At 41.3% G+C, this 22,112-nt stretch overlaps 1 protein-coding gene across 22 annotated transcripts in view; it reads left to right on the top strand.

The window, feature by feature from the left end:
- KALRN (kalirin RhoGEF kinase) overlaps positions 1-22,112 on the top strand; it is a 792,058-nt gene that overhangs the window by 442,182 nt on the left and 327,764 nt on the right. For 19 of the 22 annotated variants that reach the window (XM_056127415.1, XM_056127407.1, XM_056127411.1 and 16 more), the window contains exons 11-13: positions 3,731-3,922; positions 13,893-14,101; positions 18,429-18,603. In XM_056127415.1, coding sequence (XP_055983390.1) covers positions 3,731-3,922; positions 13,893-14,101; positions 18,429-18,603 — 576 coding nt within the window. The remainder of the gene's footprint in view (positions 1-3,730; positions 3,923-13,892; positions 14,102-18,428; positions 18,604-22,112) is intronic. The other 3 variants (XM_056127408.1, XM_056127426.1, XM_056127424.1) reach the window with 1 other exon arrangement.

Here is a 22,112-nt window from a genome sequence, read left to right as displayed (position 1 = left end):
CGTGGTCAAAACACAAAAGCAGGACTCTCTGTACAGTCAGATTATTAAAATTATTTTAATTTAGGTATATGGTTACAAATCGTTTAAGTTTATAACATTGATGTCCAAAGTCACTGCACCCCACCAACATGCACTGTCCTGTCACTTCTAGAGTTTCTTTTTTCCACCTCTTCCCCCATTGTTTGTTTATTGACAGTTATGACTATGGTGCATATACTTACCTTACCTTGCCAGCACCAAAGTTCCCAGAACCCTCCACCAATGCCCTTATGTTTCTTCCAGTCCAACCTCATTGGTCCCTCACCCACCTCTACTCTGACCTGTTATTCTAAGGTCTATAATCCAGCGCCCAGAGTTTGTTATTGTCCATACCTTTGACCTGTTTCTCTATATACCACAGATCATCTGGTATTTGCCCTCCCTCTGGCTTATTTTACTGAACAAAATTCCCTTCAGTTCCATCTAATTTTCCACAAATGTCACATTTTTTTTATTTTCTTATGAGTGCATAGCAGTGAGTTTCTGAAGTATAAACAATTGATTTCATGGATGGGCTGTTCATGGAGGAGTCATGATGTGAGTTGAATCTGAAGGTAGATCATGGGTAGCAGATGAAGGTTCTTGTATGCTTTGGTGGATACTAGGGTGCAGTATGCCAGACAGTGGGGAGCCACTGAATGGGTTAACAAGAGAGGCTAGCCTAGATCTGAATGTTAGAAAAACTTTCTGTTAGTGTTGGGTAGGAGGTGGTTAGAGAAGGGGGCCCATCTTTTAGCTCTGATCCTACTACCCCTACCTGTCCCTTTCTCTCTATAAAATCTAACATCTAGTTTTGCCACTTTCTGATTTTAGTTAAGTGCACTCAAGTAAGCTTGTTCGCATCTCTGTGTCTTGTTCACAGACATTAAATATGTGCGTGGTAGGTGCCAGCCATTACATCTGGTCTGGGGAACCAAAAGGCAGTGAGCCCTAGTGCCTGCCATAAGGATTACATTGTTATTGGCACAGGATAGTGGCTAGTGTGTGGTCTCGATGTGGTCTGTGGCACAAAGCAGAGAATCCTCTCCAGGGAAGCTGCCCTTCTCCCTTACACCCTGCGCATCCTCTCAGGCTTCTGCCTTCCCCATATAGCAGCAGGATGTATCTGCACTGTGCAGCAGTCACCTCTCTCTGCTGTGGTGAAGATATAACTTGCACCCAGCTGACTGGGATCAATCCTCGGTACCCCATATTTCCCCTCAATCCCTGCCAGGAGTGATCCCTCAGTGTAGAGTCAGGAATTAGCTCTCTCAGCACTCACCTGGGATGTCCCTAAAACAACACAAGCAAATAAACAAACTTCAGTAGCTTCCCACAACCTAGGAGTAAAACACCTTATCATGGTCTGGATGCCTCCTCTTCACCTAACGCTGCTTATATGATTTGGAGCTTGTACTCTAAAACAGATGATAGTGTTTATAAACTTGGTTTTGCCACTTAGAGTATATGTGGTCTTGACCAGAAGTTCCTGTGTCTCAGTTTTTCCTCTGAAAAGTGAGGCTGATGACTGTATTACATTATTGTGAAGATTAAAAGGGTTGGAACTGGAGTGATAGCACAGCAGGTCGGGCATTTGTCTTGCGTGCGGCTGACCCAGGTTCGATTCCCAGCATCCCATATGGTCCCCTGAGCACCACCAGGAGTAACTCCTGAGTGCGGAGCCAGGAGCAACCAATGTGCATTGCCAGGTGTGATCCAAAAAGCATAATAATAATAATAATAATAATAATAATAATAAAATAATAATAAATAAAAGGGTTAATAAGCATGTAAAGATTAGTTCTTTCTAAGAGACATGGAGAAGAAACTTCCCCATGTCCTCAACTTCTGGGGGTTTGGTAGCAATTTTGACATTACTTGGCCTGTAAATATAACCACCAATCATCATTGCAGGACATTGTAGTAAAAGGCAAGACTCATCTTTTCTTATAGTTTATTTTATAGATTGTTATTTTGTTCTGTCACAACTTCTTTATGCACTCATCTGTCACTGGGCATGCAGGTTGTTTCCAGATCTGGCTCTTGTAAATAGTGCTGCAGTGAACTTTTCAAATAAATGTTTTCCCCATTATTTATATTGAAACCTAGAGGGGGATTCCTGGATTATATGGTAGTTCTGTTGTGCTTTGTTTGTTTTTTTTTTTAGAAATCTACATATCATTTTCCATAGAGGCTGAACCAATTTATTTCCCCAACAGTGAATGAAGGTTCCTTTTTCTCCAAGCCCTCACTAATACTTGCTGTTTATATATATATAGGGTTAATAAGCATGTAAATATATATATATGTGTGTGTGTGTGTGTGTGTGTCCAGAACCTTTATATATCTAAAGGTTCATGTGACATTCTTGTAAGGATACTAGTGATATGTGGTTGGGAGCTCAACTTACTCAACTATAACTTTATCTCTGATAATTACATCTACAATGACTCTGATTCCAAATAGTCATTTTTGAGGCACTGTGGGCCCTGACTTCAACATGTGAATTTAGGAGTGTCACATTTTACTTCAGGTGAATTAAAGTAAAAGTCTATGGAAAATAGCAGTGGGAGGATAAGTCCATGGGCTGAGCACATGCTTTGCATGAAGGGGGCCAGGATTCAATCCCCTTAACAATGCCTGGAGCGACTCCGAAACCAGAGACCAGAGTAACCTCTGAATACTGACGGTGCAGCCAAAAATAAACAAAACCCTCCCTGGAGGTTAGAGGTTACTTCTTTAGCAGCAGACCACAACACCACACTGTCATTGTTCACAGACCACTCAGTGCTCCACCTAATGTCTGTTTGACGCCAACTGCTGCCACATTCACATCCAGAGGAACCGCTTGTTCACTTCAAAGGGATAATATGGAATATTAAGAGGTCCAACATCTACCAGGGTCACGGCTTTAGACCAAGATAGAACAGGAGAATTTAAGGCAGAGACTCTCTATGAATCATAATTACAAATGGGTTTCCTTTCAGAATGCCCTGGAGAATACCATGGTGTGTGGAGATAGGGGTTGAGGAAGTGTGTGCAAGTGTCATGTGTGTGACACACAGACGCCAGACTCCTCCTTGGCCCCAGTGCAAATATTAAGGCTTCTCTGGCGCTCTGGGAGTGGCCTGTGACTCCTCGGCCGGCCGGCTGTGGCTGCTCCTTCTGTCAGCTCACTGGGCTGTTGACCCTTCCCTTCCAAGGCGACAGCGCTCTCTGCTCCAAAAGATAAACGCCAGTAGTCAGAGGGAACTTGGGGCGACGGGGAGCATGTCGCCCCGTGTTCACCTCCCTGGTGTTCTCACCTAAAATCCCGGTCAGTCTCTGAGGCTGAGGAAGCAGTTCTGGCTCTGGCCACTGCGGCCTGAGATGCAGGGTCTGCAGAAGGTGGGGGCCAGGGGGTGGCCGGCGCGTGGAGCGCCTCTCCCCTCTCCTTGCTTCCTTCCAGCCAGGCCCTGGCTCTGAGAGGTCTGAGAGCCGGAGGAGGCACCTTGGCGGCACCCGCGTGTGCGGAGCAGTCAGCCAGGCTGCGGGCTCGCAGGGAGGCAGCCGCCAAGCTCTGTGCACAGCTCCCCCGTGCCAGATCAGGGAGCTGGCGGCGCTGCGCCCACGCCCGCCGCTCCTGCGCTGGGCCGTCCGTGTGGGCTGGGGGAAGGCGCGAAGCGTGGTGCGTGACTGCCAGTTGACTTTCCCTCGCTGTTGTTGCCGGCAGAACACATACACCAATGCAGACAAGCTCCTAGAGGCAGCAGAGCAGCTGGCGCAGACCGGGGAATGTGACCCCGAGGAGATCTACAAGGCAGCCCGACACCTGGAGGTGCGCATCCAGGACTTCGTGCGCAGAGTGGAGCAGCGGAAACTTCTGCTGGACATGTCCGTCTCCTTCCACACGCACACCAAAGAGGTGAGCAGCTGCAACGGCCGGCGTTGCTTGTGATGACAAGCTGGTCTCCTAGTCAAATGTCCTCCCCTCCCCGAAAAAAAAAAGTATCAGGGACCCAGGGTCTGGGGTTACTAACATTTTGGTATTATGATGTTAACAGCTTGATCCCGAAAGCGTTCTTCTTGGGGCTCAGCCAGAATTTCCTCCTCATTTCTGATGAAGAGAGGACTGCCGAAGCAGGTGGTTTGGGAAGTTTGTTAGAGCATTCAGAATGCAGTTGGGAAATCTGGGGATCTCTGATTTAGAAATAGTCACTTTCAGAGCAAGCGGAAGAGCAGATTCCCTTCCCACCCCACACTCAATTTTTCTTGCTTGCTGCTTCTTGTCAAAAATCAACAATCCTAGAGAACTGTTTCCATCATCTGTGCTATCGGCAGTGAACCTGTTTGCAACTGTGTTCTGTGTCTGATCCTGTTTAAGTACAGAGTTTAAGCTTAGTGGGATCTGCTGAAGTGAGTTGGCCGGTCCTTACCTTGCCTGCGCGGGAAAGAGGCCAGTGAAGGGAAGGAGACTGCGGGGCCATGCTTGCAGGAGGAGTCCAGCTGGGATTCCTCACTGTGCGCCTCTGTGCCCTGAATCATTCATGAAGTGGAAGCAGGAGAGAAGAGGGGAGGATTATGTTACACTGTTGGCAGGGCACAGGGGCCCATGGTGAGGAGAAGGGTTGCAAACCTGTGATTGCTTTTCATTTCTGATTAATGTGGGGCACTCTGCAATTGAGTAAGTGGCCAGTAAGGAGGCACATTTAACATCTTCTATAATAATACCCTTGGCAGATGAACTCATTAGGTGCATGCATGCTTGTGTTCCCCTAGGAATTTGTTTTAATGGAGTATTAATTAAAGTTTGATTGCTGCTCAGGAAAAAAAATTAAACCTACTTAATTAAGTTGATTTTTGATATTTGAAATGCACTGGGAAGTCTGGTTGTTATTACTTCACAGGCTTTTCTGACACTTTGTGGGAATGAATGTAAATTATTGCACCGCCTATCAGAGAAAAACACGAAGCGATAATGTTTTCTAAACTGAGATTCCCCAGGCAGAGGAAGGGCTGGCGAGCTCTCTGAAACTGACTCTGCTTGGTTTCGGTGAGACCATAGCTGCTCTGATGAGTGTCTGTAAAGCAAGAGGATTAACTTTAATCCAGGTTTTCCTGCTTGGTTGTCTGCTTGTCTGTGGCTCACTTGACTTTTAATAATTGTCTCAGAAAGCAAAGGCATGTGTGTTCTCTTTTCATTGCGAACGGTGGGGGTACTCAGGGAAGGGTGGACAGTTTCTATGAACCGACCACTCTTAAAGGGGCAACTAACCCCCCCCCAAGAACCTCTTCCAGTGGCATGTCCCTCATCTGGATACGGAGTTAGAAGTCTGGGGTTCTTGTGCAGATTCTGGTGCCAGAGAATGGTGTGGCTTGTACACATCACTATGTCCCTGCCCCTGATGGCCTCATCTTAAAACTTTGCAGTTAGACTCAGTGGCCCTAATATCCCTTATGATTCTTATGTGGATCCTAGATTCTACTCTTTTTTTTCCTTCTCTGCTTCTTTATTTGATGTCAAAAATTATTAACAATAATAAAATTAAATCTGCTGTGATATAGGTGATATATGTACCCTAAATTTTACTTCATTGTAAGCACTTAACGTATGTTAAGTGGTCTATTATTTAATTAGGTACCTGCTACTTTTCAGACTCATGTAATATTCATTACAATCAGATATGACATAGATTTTATTGCACATATTTTCAAATGGGGAAACTGAGGTTCAGAAAAGAACTTGTCTGAGATTACAGTTTCTCGGTAGTCCAAGGAGAGCTTTACCTGACTTCATAAATCCCGCCCCAGCAGTTCTAACTGCTATCCTATGCACAAGGCTCCTTTAGTCCTCTTATATGTACTCCTCAGTTTTTCTTTCTTCTCAATATTCTTTTTGCTCTTAACATTTTCAAGCCTTTTATTAAGTATTTCATTAGGGATATTAGCTGATAAATGTTTTCTTATCAATTTTGGGTGAGAGCATGATTGGATACTCAAGGGGAAATTACTGACCCTTGTCTCCCAGTTCATTCTCCAACATTGCTAAGTGTTACCCAAGTTGAACTGGAGATTTTATTTTTAATATTTATTATTTATTTATTAAGGAGTTTGTTTTCCCACTGAGACTCATCTTATAAAGTTACATTCATATGAGGGGTTAGATAGCTCAGTAATGGAAAAATTGTTTTGCATATGTGAGAACTTAGGTTAATCCCTAGAATTCAATAAAGAATATTTTAAAAAGTTACATAAATGTGAAATACTATGAAGAGGTCATTGAGACCAGGTAAAGAAAGGAGGAAATTGAAATATATTTAGTGACCACTAATTGCTAGGCTGTCTAATCAAAAGCCACAAGAATTGTCATTTTTATTTGGTTTTTACAGATCAGAGAAACAAATAATTCACCCAAGATTTTGTAGCTAATATGTGGTAAATGTAGGAATTAATACCAAATATTTCTGACTCTAACTCATGATTTTTATTTTTCAATTTACACAGTCATTTGTATAAAGGTCATAAAATAAGAGACTTGGAGGAGGACTTTTCTGTATCATTAGTTTATTCAAACAGGAAAGACATAGTATAGTTTTTTACCTAAAGATTTCAAAATACAGAAAAAAATCGGAGTGGTCCTGTATGGAACTAAAGGTTATATGATTGTGGTGATCTTTCATAAGATCTGTAAGTCTCGTATCATATAATGTTATTTTTGTGGGTGTGAAAAGTATTTTAAGCAGCCATCATGGAGGAGCAGAACCTTTTACCCACAGTTAGACTCAGTATCTCAAATCACTTTTCTACTCCAAAGTGAGTTTGTTTGGGGTCCCTTTTTTGAAAAATAAGAAATAAGACCTGTGTACCTATATGCACACGCCTGTTATGCATATGTCTACACATATGCATAATGCACACACAATTAAGTACAGGAAGATATTAAATGTCAAGGAGGTCTAGATTTCCAGAACCCAATTCACTGGGCATTCTGTGTGCCCTTGGGAAAAATCACTTCATCTCTTGCTACTTTGTGATGATGATGATTACATCAAATTGTAGAGTTACACTGTTTTTATTCCTAGTGGAAAAACATCTCAAAGTTATCCTTAAAATATCACTTAAGTAGGCTTAATATGGAACATTAAAGTACCAATATTCCTAAAGTTCGTCCCTGGAACTTTCAGCTTTCAGCTTTCCTTTTAGACTGAACTAGTGTGAGGTTAGTGAGCCTCTAACCATGGTGCTGTGATCATACTGAGCTGGTTGTGTCTTCCTTGTTAAGTGGGAGCGCTCATGTATAGAACATACCTCTATGTAGCATACATATGCAGATATTATTTTATGTCTCTATCACTATGTTTCATACATAGACATGCTATGACAGGGAGAGACGGCAAATGAAAGAATTTGGATTGCCTATGGGAGTTTCCTCCCAGGACCTTGATAGCAGGCAGAAATTATTAGTCATCAGAAATGATAACCCAAGCACAAAAATTTGTAAGTCTACAACTGTGGACATCACATGGTGTTTCACTAATAAAAATTAAAAATTAAAAAAAGAAGTGATTATCCTCAGATAGGCTAATTAAAAAATGGGATTCTATCTTTTTCTGTTTCTTTTGGTACCTACCAACAATGCTACTTCTCAAACCTTGCTTAGTGTCAGTCCTATACGTTCCCGGGTCTGTGACCTCCTGACACTTCCTCTTGGTTCTGTTTGTAAACTGGGTGTTTGCTGCAGGCAGAATTTATTGCCAAGTCTACTAGTCTATAAATCTCTTCAAAATTTTGAATTCTGCGGTGATTTTTCCTTCTTAAATAGAGTGAATCAAAGGCTGATTTCCTGCTAAGTTTTTCTGAGTAGTAGGGCAACCTTGGGGTAAGGTAAAGGTAAAGGTAAAGGCCCTCCCGTTGATCGTCGATTTGCTCGAGCGGGCCCAGTAACGTCTCCATTGGAGACTTTGTTGTTACTGTGTCTGGCATATCGAATCCTCTCGGTAGCTTGCCGGGCTCTCCGAGAGGGGCGGAGGAATCGAACTCGGGTTGGCCATCTTGGCCGCTTGTAAGGCGAACGCCCTACCGCTGTGCTATCGCTCCAGACTGATAAATACTGTCTTCTTGCCTAGTTAAAAATAGCTAATTCCTTTTTAGGTTTTTTGACTCCTTTCCTACATATCTATAATCATTACTGCATTTTTCTATTAGAACCAATTTATGTATAATAAAATATGGTTGTAGAGTGAAATTTTTAGGGAATCAATGCACCTTATGGGTGTATCCGAGCAGAAACTAATATCCATCTTCTTAAGCAATTAACCTGGACTTTCTATGACTCCCCAGGCTGATGGTCATGATTTTACTTGGTCATGATTTTACTTTAGCCCACTTCCTACATCAAAACATTTACTTTTATTAGGATCAGGGAGGTCACAAAAGGAAGATAAAAATATCCTCTATACTCATTTCTTCTACTAAATCTTACTACCCCTGCTTTGTGAATTCTTGGCAACCATACGAATCTGAAGGATTAAAATCTTCTAACCATTTTATAGTAATCTTTGTTATTCATAATCATGAATAGTTAGAGGCCTTCTAATTATTCCACATTGGGTGATTCATTAAACAAATTGCAAATGTACCTATATAATATCTTAGTCATTATAAATCTATCATGAAAAATAATTAATGGCATGTGAGGGCTTAGGCTATAAAACAGACAACAGTGCTTTCAACCATGGGTCCAGAAACTAGTGGTGGTCCATAGTCTGGTGCTCAAACAGGTGTCAGTGTTCAGGTGTGAGAGGCTGGAAATCACTGGAAATCTTTCCTGAAGTGGATGATACCACTGAGGAGGAGGAGACCATAGGAAGGACAGTAGAGGCTCCAGGGGGTACAATGGAGGGTACATCTCTGTTTGTTTTGGGAAAGTAGCATTCTAGAGGGGTACTAAATTACTTATATTTCTGAAAAGGGAGTGGTATGCTAAATGCCTTTGGGAACCTGGGACTACTGGTATAATACATTAAAAACTGTGTATCCAGTATTACTACAAGTTAGGTTACCCTCAAAGACTGTAGTACTGTCCTCCCATTATTTATCAGTTTGCTTGAGTGGGCCCAGTAACATCTCCATTGTGAGACTTGTTTGTTACTGTGTTTGGCATATCGAATACACCATGGGTATCTTGCCAGGCTTTGCCGTGCGGGAGAGATACTCTTGGTAGCTTGCCGGGCTCTCTGAGAAGGGTGGAGGAATCGAACCCAGCTCGGCCGCCCACAAGGCAAATGCCCTACCACTCACCCTCAAGGCAAATGCCCTACCACTCACCCTCAAAGACTAAAACTAATATATGAAAAGGGTCAATAATGGTTTGAATTATTTGATAGGTCTTTGCATTTTTTGTTTGTTTTATAAGTTTTCTTTATTTCTTCATTTTTTTCTCTTATTTTTCTAAATATTTTTATTTAAAGAACTGTGATTTGCAAAGGGATGATAGTTGAGTTTTAATGTAATATAGAATATTTCAATAGCGATCCCATCACTAGTGTCAATTTTCCTCCACCACTGTTCTCATACTCCATCACCCTTCACCCTACTGTCTGCAACCTTAACAGGTACATTACAAGGTTTGGTGGTTGCAGGTTAAATCTTTTGGGGTTTTGGTGGGGTTTTTTTTTTGGTCTAGGGCAAAATTGTTTGTAGCAAGTGTCATCTGCTCTGCAGAGATTGTCCAGACAGTATATGCTCTTCTCTTGCTGGGTTTCCATGGAAATGCTACATTCAGTAGGCTTTCAAAATATCCATTTTTAGATATTGTGTAGTAATAATGTGAATCAAATTAACCAAGGAATATGACCAAGAAAATCGACCTCAGTTTTTTATTAGCTTAGTTAAATACCTAATTTAATTCTAACTTTGAGAAATCTTTCTTTCATGTTATTTTCTGCTCAAATACACACACGCATATATTTATATATATACATATATATATATACCCCACAACTACCAGAGACATCTACATGTACACATGTTTCTCTCTCTACCCCTGTAGAAACAAACTAAATCAGTCTTCTAAAGAGATGATGGCATGGAGACCAAAACAGTTTCATCTTCTACTTCATTCACAGAACTTTCCTGATTTATTTGGGAAATAAAAGCTGGTAGTTGATGTCAAAGGAGAAATCATCTCTTCAAGATTGGGGGGGAGGGGTTGTTCATCCTGTAGAATTGCTCCTTTCAACATTCCTCAGTTTCATTGGTTGTTTTAGCACACTGACTGCCAGAACTATGCGAATGGAAAGCTAGTCAAGAGCAGAAGATGATGGAGCAAAGCTATCTTGTTCCTCAGGCAAAAGCCTATTCAAACCCTGAATGAATGTGTTATAGTACATCTGCATTTTCATCGAGAATATAGTATCTAGAAACTTCTGAAACTCAAGAGTATTACTGGGCAGTAGATGGGTTAATGAAGAATGTACAGTGCTAATGTGTTAAACCCTAATGTGTTAAGCAGAAGCTAAAGAGAATTACCCTGGAAGAGACCCCCAACATGGAATTATGTAGGGAAAAAAATATTTTCTTTCTACTTCTAGGCTGCCTCACTCACTCTATGAATTTATCTAATTCTGACAGTCCTTGACCTATAGTAACTTGAGGTCATACATCATTCTGGTTGAGTTTCCTCCACTACTTGATAATTAGTAAATACACAATAGATCTGGCACCCTGATTTGGGTAGGTTTCAAAATGACTTAAACATGCTATTCAAGGGTAAATCATATGGACACATCACAGTCACAATCGTCCTCCCGTTATTCATCGATTTTCTCGAACGGGCCCAGTAACGTCTCCTTCATGAAACTTTGTTGTTACTGTGTTTGGCATATCGAATACGGGGAGCTTGCCAGGCTTTGGCAAGCATTTTTGCCATGCGGCAAGATACTCTCGGTAACTTGCCGGGCTCTCCAAGAGGGGCGGAATGAATCGAACTCGGGTCGGTCATGTTGGCTGCATGCAAGGCAAACGCCCTACCACTGTGCTTGTAGAATGTTCAGATTATTAGGAAAATTGCAGCTTAAGAAGAAAAACCTTGACTGTTCCTCATAATTTATAGGCACTAATGTTTATTTTTGTCTACTTTGGAGTACTAAGCCTCAGAGGTGCTTATTTAAATTTATGAGCATGCAGTTCATATTTGCTCACACCAGGAGTGACTGTATATATGTGATCTCATGGGAGCTGCTTATTCTTTTAGGGCTATAAGTAGTATCTTAATTATATCACCATTATTCTCAAACTGGTGCTAAATTCTCTAGACTCGTCTTGATGTCAAAGCGATGATATGATATTTGAACTTAGAGAAGTAGTTTTATTACTGCCTTCTTTATGTCAGCTCCTCAATGCTAGGAGGGACTTGAATGGGGAGTTAGTGAATACTCACACATTTATTTTTAATATGAAATAACTGAATGAAGTAAGGTAATTTCTCCCTGGTGACAGGATTAGCCAAACAAGAAAAAATCAAGAATTATTATCATTCCATTCAATCATTCAAGAATTCCTTTTCCTCTGGATTTTTAGTATGTTTATTTTTACAGAAGGAAAAATAGAGAAAGATTTCCCTTTAAAATAAAATAAATATAAAATAAAATAAAAATAGAGAAAGTGGTCCCTTTTCACTGTGATCCTCTTTCCTATTTCTGAGTCATATTTTCTTAAGTCCAGGGCCAGAGAGATAGCATAGCACTACCTGTTTTTATCTAGTAGGAAACTTGCCTTACATGCAGCCAGCCCAGCTCTGATACCCCATATTCTGTATGGTTCCTTGAGCCCACAAGGCATGATGCCTGAGCAGTGAGTCAGGAGTAGACCTTAAGCACTGCTGGGCATGACCTCATAAACAAACCCAAAATAAAAGTCATTTTTTCCTTCTGTTACTAGCAATTTCATTTGACATTTTATCATCTTGGATGTATGAAACTAGTCTCTTCTTTTATCAGGCTGCTAAGCACTGAGCTGAACTTCATTTAGAGGTAGACTTGTTTATCATATAGCTGAGTTTCCTTTCAGTAGACTTTGCCTCTGCTTCATATAAGTTTCTCTTGGGAGTGGAAAGATAGTACAGCAGGCAGGACACTTACCTTGCATGCAGCTGACCCTGGCATCCCTTATGGTCTGAAAGGAGTGACCCCTGAGTAAAAAGCCAGGAATAAGTCCTGAGCATTGCTGTGTGTGGTCTCCCTCCCCCCAAAGAAAGTTTCTCTAATACAGTAAAATATATAAAGAGAAGTTGGTTTGAGTTTGCTGGTAAAACTGTATTTGAGAATGGACACTTTTTTCATAATGATACGTTTTTTCTTGTTGATATGCCCTAGGAGACCCTAAAACTTTTCCTCTTTTTACTTTTTTTTAACACTGACAACTCACTTTGGCAGTTTTTGTTTCTGACTGCCCCTACAATTTGGCTGCATGACCACCAGGAAGGAGTATGTCCCGTGTCATATTGAATTGACCGAGTAACGTTGGCTTTCTTCTAGAGAGCTATACCAGAGAGTCTAAAGTTCTTATTTAAAATCAAACAGGGAAAACCTCTAAGTTTGAAAGCCATGATTAATTTAAGTGTGGTGCTGAGGAAAAAAGTTATTTTCAATTAAATAAAGTTCCTTAGATACCTACAAGCCTTTTTCCTCTTTCTCTTTCCAGGAACAGTTGGGTGCCAACCTTACCCTAACCAGGCCTGTCTCAGCATCTGCCCTAGTTAACATGCTGGGTTTATTTTTCTTCAGTGATCTGCTTCATGTCTTCTATTTTTGTCCTCCATTCACATCATTTTTACTTTTTTATTTCTCTTTATTTAGAACTATCTGTAATGTCCATTCCCTAGCTTTCCTTACACATCCCAGGACAATGTTGTAAAAGCTGAGAGAAGTACAGCCTAATGTATTGAAGAATTAAACCCAGTATTGACCGTCTGTGAATTCCAAAGTGAAACTTTCCCTCTACTTTCTATGGGAACAAGTTGACTGCATACAAAATATTTTCATATAATAATGTCTAATATTTGTATAGCACTTACTATGTTCCATGCACTGTTTCTAAATGATACTGGAGCGATAGCACAGTGGTAGGGTGTTTGCCTTGCACACAGCGAGCCCAGTCAAGCCGGGTTCGATTCCTCCACCCCTCCTGGAGAGCCCAGCAAGCTACCGAGAGTATATCACCCGCATGGCAAAGCCTGGCAAGCTACCCGTGATGTATTCAATATGCCAAACACAGTAACAACAAGTCTCACGATGGAAATGTTACTGGGCCCGCTCGAGCAAATCAATGAATAACGGGAGGACTATGGCTGTGACTGATAAAATAAAAATATCTCTGCCATACAAAATCATACTCAAACTAAATGAAAATCTGTTTCAATTATATATATGTGGAAGATTAAATAATATTTTTCCTTGGGGCTGAAGTCTTAGTATGGTGGATTGGGTGCTTGCTGTCCGTGTGGTCAGTGAGCACTGCAGGAGGGATTCCTGAGTGCAGAGCCAAGTACAACATTTCAACATACCTGGTGTGGCCCAAAAACAAGCAAAATAATATTGGTCCAACACCAGGTTCTTGTTCTTGGTCTCTCAAAGGCTAATGATCTACAGTTTCTAATCTTGGTTTCCCTGAGTTACTGGGAAGCAAAACCAAATATGTGCTTCTTGCCCATAGGAATTACCTAAGGAGTAGCAGAAAACAATTAGGAGCATAAATATAGAAAGACAAACTGGTCCATGGCTGTGCTGCTGAGAACAGCCAAGCATCTCACTGCCTTACTGAGGGTTCATCTTCTGTATCTCTCCCAGCCCTCATCACTCTCATCTACCCTGAGTATTCCTGTTCTCTCCCTGCAGTTGTGGACATGGATGGAAGATCTTCAGAAGGAGATGCTGGAGGATGTCTGTGCAGACTCGGTAGATGCAGTGCAGGAACTGATCAAGCAGTTCCAGCAGCAGCAAACTGCCACTCTGGATGCCACACTCAATGTCATCAAGGAAGGCGAAGACCTTATCCAGCAGCTCAGGTCAGCGCCTCCCTCCCTGGGGGAGCCCAGCGAGGCCAGGTCAGCATGGGCAGTGCTTTCCAGTGGGAAATGCCTCGGACTAGATGCGAGATAAGTCATGTCCCAGTCTTGGCTCAGCTGCAGCCAACTTTGTGGTCTTGTGTGAGCGTTGGTTTATCCGTCTGTCAGATATAAAAGTGCCTATGTGCTCAGTGTGAGTTTAGAATGAAATGGTGAATGGAAGTGCATTAATGCTCAAAAAATTATTTATTACTCAAGATGTTACCCAGTAACCAATAAGTTATCAAAATTAACAACAGAAAAAAATTCTGAGAATTATGACATATTCGATCATGTGGAGAAATAGCTCCTAGGGAATATACTAGTATTTAGCATCTGATCTTAGATTCATCTTTGAACTCCAGTGATCTAGTAGATGGAGTGTAATTCCTGTATGAAGTTCTTCCAGTTTGCTCTCCATTATCCATTTAAGACCCTTTTCACCATTCCTTGCTGCCCAGAAAATAAAATCTTTATATACCTAATTAAGCATAACATAAAAGAAAATCCTTATATCTATTTAGAATCATCCACACCATTGCTTTCTTTTCATTGGCTCCAAGATCTAGTTCCTTCCATCTGTTAAGGGTGTTGGCTTCTCAGATAGTGTCATGAGGTCTTGAGCGAACCCACGGCAAGCATCCCTGTGCTCAGGTGCTGCATACATAAGGTTTAATGGTGCTAATGATATCTGCACACAGGGACTGGTCCCTTTCCCAAATTCATTGAGTACTGGGACCTCTGCCAACTCTGGAATAAAAGTAATCTCATCTACTATTCCTAGGCTAACTATTCCTTGGGGCCTTTTTTGTTGAAGAGGACTTTCCACCCACACCAGTTGTCCAATTAAATAAACAATGAGAACTTACCTTTAGATGGTCCTGGCATGTTTTTCTGTTGGAAATTAATCATTTGTATTCCAGACATGCACTTGAGAAGTTCAGTGTCCCCCGTTGCATACTAACAACACAGCCTCTTTCCCTTCTTCCCCTAATTCATCTTCATGAATATATAATGCACGACAGTTTTGTCTGCCTTCCTAGGAAATGCCACTGTCACTTGCTTCTGAAGAAATTCTTATTAGTAGACAACCATTTGACCTGTCTGGGTCTAAGCTGCTTTATCTTAATCATTAAGGGGCTCTGTCAACTCTAAATGTTTGTCATGGCTTTGTGCTTTCTTTATAAACACTTTGAACAGGCTTGACTGACTACACTGACTGGGGCTGGGTCTTTGGAGATGCCACATGCTCTTCTCAACTGCCAGTCTTGCACGGAGCCTGAGGGCACGAGATTGCTCAGTGACTGTGAAGGCAGGGGAATAGCTGACGCCTGTCCTACATATTTATGTTCTGTGAATTTTTAGACAGGACTATAGGCCTGTAACCAAGAACCACTGGTAATCATCCATTCCTCCCCGAAACTGACTCTAGAGCCTAGCTCTTTCTCCTGATCTCAGTAATAGTCGAAGGAAGTGACTCTGAGAAGTTGACGAGGTGCTGTACACACTTCATAGCACAGGCCTTCCCTAGTTGCCCTGGACTCTCGGGGTACTCATCACTCAGATCCCTAGAGGGACCTTTGCATCCTGTCTGAGACCAGTGAGTGTGACACTGACAGAAGCTTGTATAGGCAGGTCAAAAATCACTCTTCTGGAAGCCGTGTGGTGAAGAAAGTTCAAGAACAACAGTCAAAAAGAACAACCCTGTCTTCCCTCCAGCACAGTCAGAGTCAGGGTCCATCTAATCTTTTCTTCTTGGAGATGTCCTGCAAGAGTGGAGTTTCATGTCCAAATAGGCCTGGGTGAAAAGTTAGAAACAGGGAGCGCTCTGAATAAGAGAACCTCTTAATGCTTCCTCGGAAAATGTATAAATTCAGGTATGGTCTTTTTTGAGACAAACAACCAGCTAAAGAAACTGATTTTAAGAAAATCTGTTGATGAAAAGTTTTAAAATAATGATTTTCTGTGAGTTTCAAAGAAAGAGTGTGGGCACATGGGACTGAGTGTTTGGTGGCTGAGAGCTGTTCCTCTGCCCAGCCCATAGTGATGGACAGACAAAGAACCAGAGGAACATAGAAACAGGGCCCCAGGCTGGTTGGTAATCAGTTAATTTCTCTCTCTTCCCTAGCATAGTCCGATCTCTCCCTTACAGCACAACCACAGTCATAGTGTTGGTGGTGGTGGTAGTCCCAGCATAGTTCCATCATCCTCATCTTCATAGTCCTCCTCTTTCTAGTCTAGTGCAGTCCCCTCTTACCCTTACAGTATAGTTATATAGAAATCATGAAGGGTGGGGTACACATAGGTGAGGTTGTACACTCCTTCAGGGGAAGTTCTAGGAGATTAACGCAAGGGCAAAATCTCACCTGAGGGTTCAGCATTCTAGATTACTAGGAGATCCACTCAAGGGCAGGATTCCATCTAGGATGTATTGCTTTCTCCTTTCCTCAGCTAGTAATCCATTTAAACCATAGTAAATATACTTCTTATAATATTTCTAGTCATTTTGTATGAATACAGTGAGAGATATATTAAGCTTAAAGGGTGCTCTTCCTGGGGACATCTCGCTATTTATCCCAGACTACAGTCCTCAGGCCAGATTAGTCTTTCCTAACTCCAGCAGGGTCCTTATTCAGTTACTTCTTTTTCAGTCATGACAGTTGTTTCCATGACCGTGCTCTTAACTTATTATTCTTAACGATGCTTAGCTGTTCCCCTTTCAATGCCAAGGTAGCTTACAGCTTGTCCTGGGTCCATCCAGTTCTTTCGTTTGGACCCTCCTTTGGGGGGGTTTTAGGAAGTAAGGACAACAGAGCTTAAGTCAGGTAAATATTACTAAGCATACATCAATGCCCAGGAGTAAATATTATTTCAGAGTCAGTTAACTCCCATGTTACAAAGTATGTAATGAACTTTCTTCCTGTGTCTATACAAAAAGGACATTGCTAAACCATGCAAATGATATAAAGGAAAGAGAAGAGCAAAATAGGATTATTAGTGCCTGATGGAATTGGCTGTGTCTCAGGGGCACTGTTGTAGGAGTAGCTCAATAAAACTAAGCTCCCTGCGGGAGGAGCAAGGACAACCCAATGTTATCCAACAATTTTCCCTTTGTACTTTGATTTAAGTTATGTAAGAAAACAAGTTGGCTAAGATAATGAATTTACTTGTTTGTTTCAGATTTTGGGATTCTGATTTTTTCTAGGCCCTATAGAATTTAATTGGGATGCCACAGTTTTCTTAATATACCAAGGTCTTTGGAGGCCTCTCTCTCTTTCTCTTTCTCTCTCTCTCTCCCTTCCTCCGTCTATCCCTCCCTCCCTCCCTTCCTCCCTCCCTCCTCTCTCTCTCTCTCTCTCTCTCTCACACACACACACACACACACACACACACATACACACACTTCTCTGAGCAGTATACTTCTCACTTGATTCTCTTCTATGCCACTGCTTTCAGGCATGATCTCTCTCAGGAAGTGCACTGTCTTTCTGATTGACAGGTTTATCCTACTCTTCTAATGCCCAGTTCAAGACTCATCCTTCCTCTGGTGCCCTAATCTCTACTGTCCTCAGTTGGAGCTGCTGCAGTCAGTACTAGATTCTTCACACATGTCCTTTTGCAATTAGTAATCATTCATGGAACACGTTCAGCCACACTCTTAACATTGACCCAGACAGTAAGCAGCAGAACAGGATTGAAACCACTTTCCAGGAGGCAGCTGGGACTGAGAGAGATGGTTTCCTAAGGCACATATATGTTAAAGAAAAGGCTTTATATGGGCTTGTTCCCTCTAGATCCCATACTTTCCTAACCACAGCTCAAGGTCTGCTTAGTAGCAATAGCTCAAAACTTTGGCACAGCATTATAAAGAAGATGGATAGTTTTGGCTGCCATGAATTTATGTTAACACCAGTCCTTTGAGGTAAAGCTTGTGCCTTTAATGTGTCTATCCTATGTGCTGCGATATGTGCATGTGTATTAAAACTATACATATTTTGACTGTATCCTTGTATGTAATTACCCCAGTTATTTCACATTTTGTGCTTTGTAGAAGTCTTTTTCATGTTTTTTTCATATTTCCTTTGCACAGTTTGGTCTAAGGAATAAGCAAGTGATCAGTGCTATGAACCTCAAAGTAGAGACCTGTATTTATAGTTCTCTGAATAGGTAGTTAGTACCAGATTCTCATTAGGTGTTTGATCAATGTCTATTGATTGAATGACTCAACTGATTCACATTCTCCTTGCTCAAACAGAGAAGGATCCATTCTCCTTCATCACTTTTAACAGGCAAGGTCCCTCCCCTCTTTCCACCCACTGTGCCACAGGGACTCAGCTGTCTCCAACAACAAGACACCCCACAGTAGCTCCATCAGCCATATAGAGTCAGTCCTGCAGCAGCTGGATGACGCCCAGGTGCAGATGGAGGAGCTATTCCATGAGCGGAAAATCAAGCTGGACATCTTCCTGCAGCTGCGCATCTTTGAGCAATATACCATAGAGGTAAGGTGTGGGAGGAGCGGGGGCGGGGGGGCAGGGGACTAGTCAGTGATAATGCTGACCTGCTTTCTGCCAAGGATGCTGCCTCCTGAACTAGGGAGGGAGGGAGTGTGGACAATCACTTAAGGGGATTAGAAGCAGTCATTGTCAAAGGCATATTTTTAGTTTCCACTTTGGAGCCACACCCAGCATTGCTTGTGTCTTACTCTGGTGGGGCTTGAGGGACCATATGCGGTGCTGGGAATTGAACCTGGACCAACCCTGTGCAAGTCAGAGGCCCTATTCACTATACGGTCTCTCCAGCCACAAGGGTATGTTTTTTAAATAAACAAAAATTAGAGCAAGATAAGTAGCTCAACTGGCTGTGTGAAGCACCACATGGTCCCCTGAGCACCACTGGGAGTGACCCCAAGTATACGCCAGGTGTGGCCACATAACAACTATGAACAGATTTATGATTTGCCGTGCTCTATTTCTTCCTTTCATCCCCACTGCTGAGCAGAGCCCTATTTTAATTTTCTGTCTGGGGCATCCTTCATGGTGAAGGTTTTTTTGGTATGCGTTAGTCTACCAGCTCTTTAGTTTCTAAAAGGTGGCACAGTTGGCTTTTGGGTAAGGTAGATTCATTGGATTCCACAGCTTCCTGAGTAGGGAGGTGTGACTATTAAGTGGTCTCCTCGGCTACTGACTGTAGAGCAGGGTCAGGTGAAATCAGCAGCAGCCAGCAAGTTGGCCACAGGGAGGAAGACATATTTCCCATTTGTTTTTGCTTGTTAAGAAAGAAATCTGTTCGTAGGCCATTTGTTTGCTCATCTCACAGCTCCTTGGTTTATTCTTGGAAGGTCAGAATTGTATATTAATGTCCCTTTTGTAATACCTTTTAAATAATGTCTGCTTCACATATTATTCACCTTTTATTTTTTGGCTTGAAATGATAAGTCTGGGCTGTTGGATTTCTGGGTCATGAAGAGTACCCAATACCTAACTACCTCACGCACCTTGTCCTTCTCAGAGATGTCAGGTTGTCAAATCAAAGATATGGTTTTCCTTTCCTCCAGGCTGTGTGGTATAAAGGGAAGCAAGTTCTCTATCCACAATTTATTAAAACATTGGTTTACATGCCAACCATCTTGTGGAAGTTGAGGCTTCTAAGTTTCTAGAACTGATCCTCTTAAGAGTAGCTCTGGAAACCACATTGTTCATTGGTTTGGAGGGAAATAATTTCTTAAATAAATTTTGTAAGTTCAAATATTCCAGTTCCACACATCCAGGAAAATATCTTAGCAATAGGTTCACCTTTCTTCAGTCCTGAGACCAAAAACGTTTATGTGGAGGATCTGAAATTCAAAAGAAAGCCAGTTCATTGGCCTCTCCTTTGCTTTCTTATGGACTTTTCCCAGTAAATATTCCTCTACCCTTGCCTCCCTGAAAATCATTGTGATTCGTTCCTTAAAGAATTTTTTTTGTTTTAAAGGTGCTTTTCTGGACATTTTCTAGAACAAAGGGAAAGATAAGTTTTTAAATCTAAGCTTTAATTTCCTTTCAGTCATTTCTATAACTAAATTATATAGTTATTTATAATATATACATACAATTTTGATTATACATGCAAAGGAATTTCAGGTGAAATTAGAATAAAAACACAGAATGAGAGTAGGCTGCCTGGAAATAACATGAGAACATAAGTGGGAGGTCTCAAGCACATAGATGATGCTAAGGGAAGTAACAGCATGCACCTAACCATAACTTCCAATTAAATAATGGGGGTGGGGTGGAGAAGATAAAACAGTGGACCAGAAAGGACATAAGAGTGATGGAAGGGTCATTGTCACCTTGGTACTATTTTTGTGCATCAATGCCAGTATCTTTAATAAGACTTATTGAGAGAAAAATTAAAATGCCAATATAAATCAAAGATATTACATGTAACAGAGTAAATAGGCTAAGCTTCTTAAGACTGGGGTGGCAAGGCAATGAAGAAAGAGCAGGTGAGTTGTTATTCTTTAGCAGTTGGGAGTGAGACTCACGGAAACAGAGGCCACATTTCATCGCAGGGATGTACGTGCCAGCATCTTGCAATCCTGTTTTGCCCACGAGAGTGACTGTATCCACGGGGGAAATTATGTCAGCAGATGTAGTGGTTCCACTGTTTTATTCTTTATTTACTCTTCTGCCATTACAGGTGGGCATCAAAAAATGCTTCAGGGAAAGAATCTATCTGAGGGTTGAGTGCTTATTTTTTTTAATTTTATTACAAGTCTCTGGTTTTAAAATCAGGGTTTCTGGCTTCCTTCCAGGATGGATTGATTAGAGAGCTGTGTCCTAGGCATCAGTGAAGCCATTACTCCTGGTAATCTGCCTGCAGTGATGCTGGGAAAATTAATTTTTACTTCTGAAAAAGTTTTACCATATGCAAAAATACCATTTAAAATGCCAGCTGTAAATAAACAGTTTAAATTGTTTTCTCTTTAAATTCTACATTCCTCCTCATATCCTGAGTCCCAGACAAAAACATGGCAGCTTGGTATATAGTAGAGCAAGTGGAGAAATAGGAAAAATCTCTAATAAAATGAGGTGGGAGTGAAAAATGATGATTTTATTTTGCACCCTCTGGTTTGGGCAATGACATCAAGATTCTAGAAGGTATTTGTTGTTCCCCTTCTCGAAGCATTTCCTTTGAAATACTTGAAGTACTTCCTTTTCATCTTTGATCAGGAAAATCCTGCTAAACCTAAGGAAACAGCTCTGCTTTAAGACAGATTGGCAGAAGTTATTTTTGTGAGTGATAATATTATTTAAAATACCACGTAGTGCTTCACTGTGGGACATTATTTAAAATACCAACTAGTATTTCACTATGGGGACGAAGAGCAAGTTGCTGCAGAAGATTGAGAGTGTAAACTGAGCGTGGCTTCTGTAAAGAGAAACATGTAAGAGCTGACATAAGCCAGACCAGGGACGACCACTACAGGACTCATAGCAGTGGTTTCCTTCCCCCATGGAAGGACATACTCCAAATTTTTAGGGATTACTGAAAGCCAGAGCAGACCTCTCTCCTGTCATTTGGGGGGTGGAAGTGTGACTTTTTACCCATATCACTAATGGCTCAGATGAGCTAATTAATTTAAAAATTAAGATAATGCATGAGCTGCTGGGATAGCTAATTTAAAAATTAAGACAATGCATGAGTTGCTCATTTTAGTCAGGAATGCATCTATATCTCACACAGTATAACTGTGCATGAGGTCATTGGTCACCCCCACTAAGGGTGAATCTTATACCAAATTTATTCAGCAGAATTTCAGTACCAGGACTGCATTCCTGACATAGCTTCTTAGTCAAAGTCACTCAGAGTTGAACACTCAGAGTTGAAACTTTTCCTGTAGGTTTAACTGCACTGTAGGAAAGATATTTTATATGAAATGGTTAAGATAGTAACTAAATATGAATCATTTTTATTTTTATTTTTTTCGCTGTACTGTACTAATATTTTTTAAGGAATTTTCTTTTTC

This window comes from Sorex fumeus, unplaced genomic scaffold (assembly GCF_029834395.1).
Source record: "Sorex fumeus unplaced genomic scaffold, SorFum_2.1 ptg000063l, whole genome shotgun sequence".
Classification (NCBI taxonomy): domain Eukaryota; kingdom Metazoa; phylum Chordata; class Mammalia; order Eulipotyphla; family Soricidae; genus Sorex; species Sorex fumeus.
The sequence above is the reverse complement of the archived record's forward strand: the minus strand, read 5'-3'. Positions and strand labels throughout refer to the sequence as shown.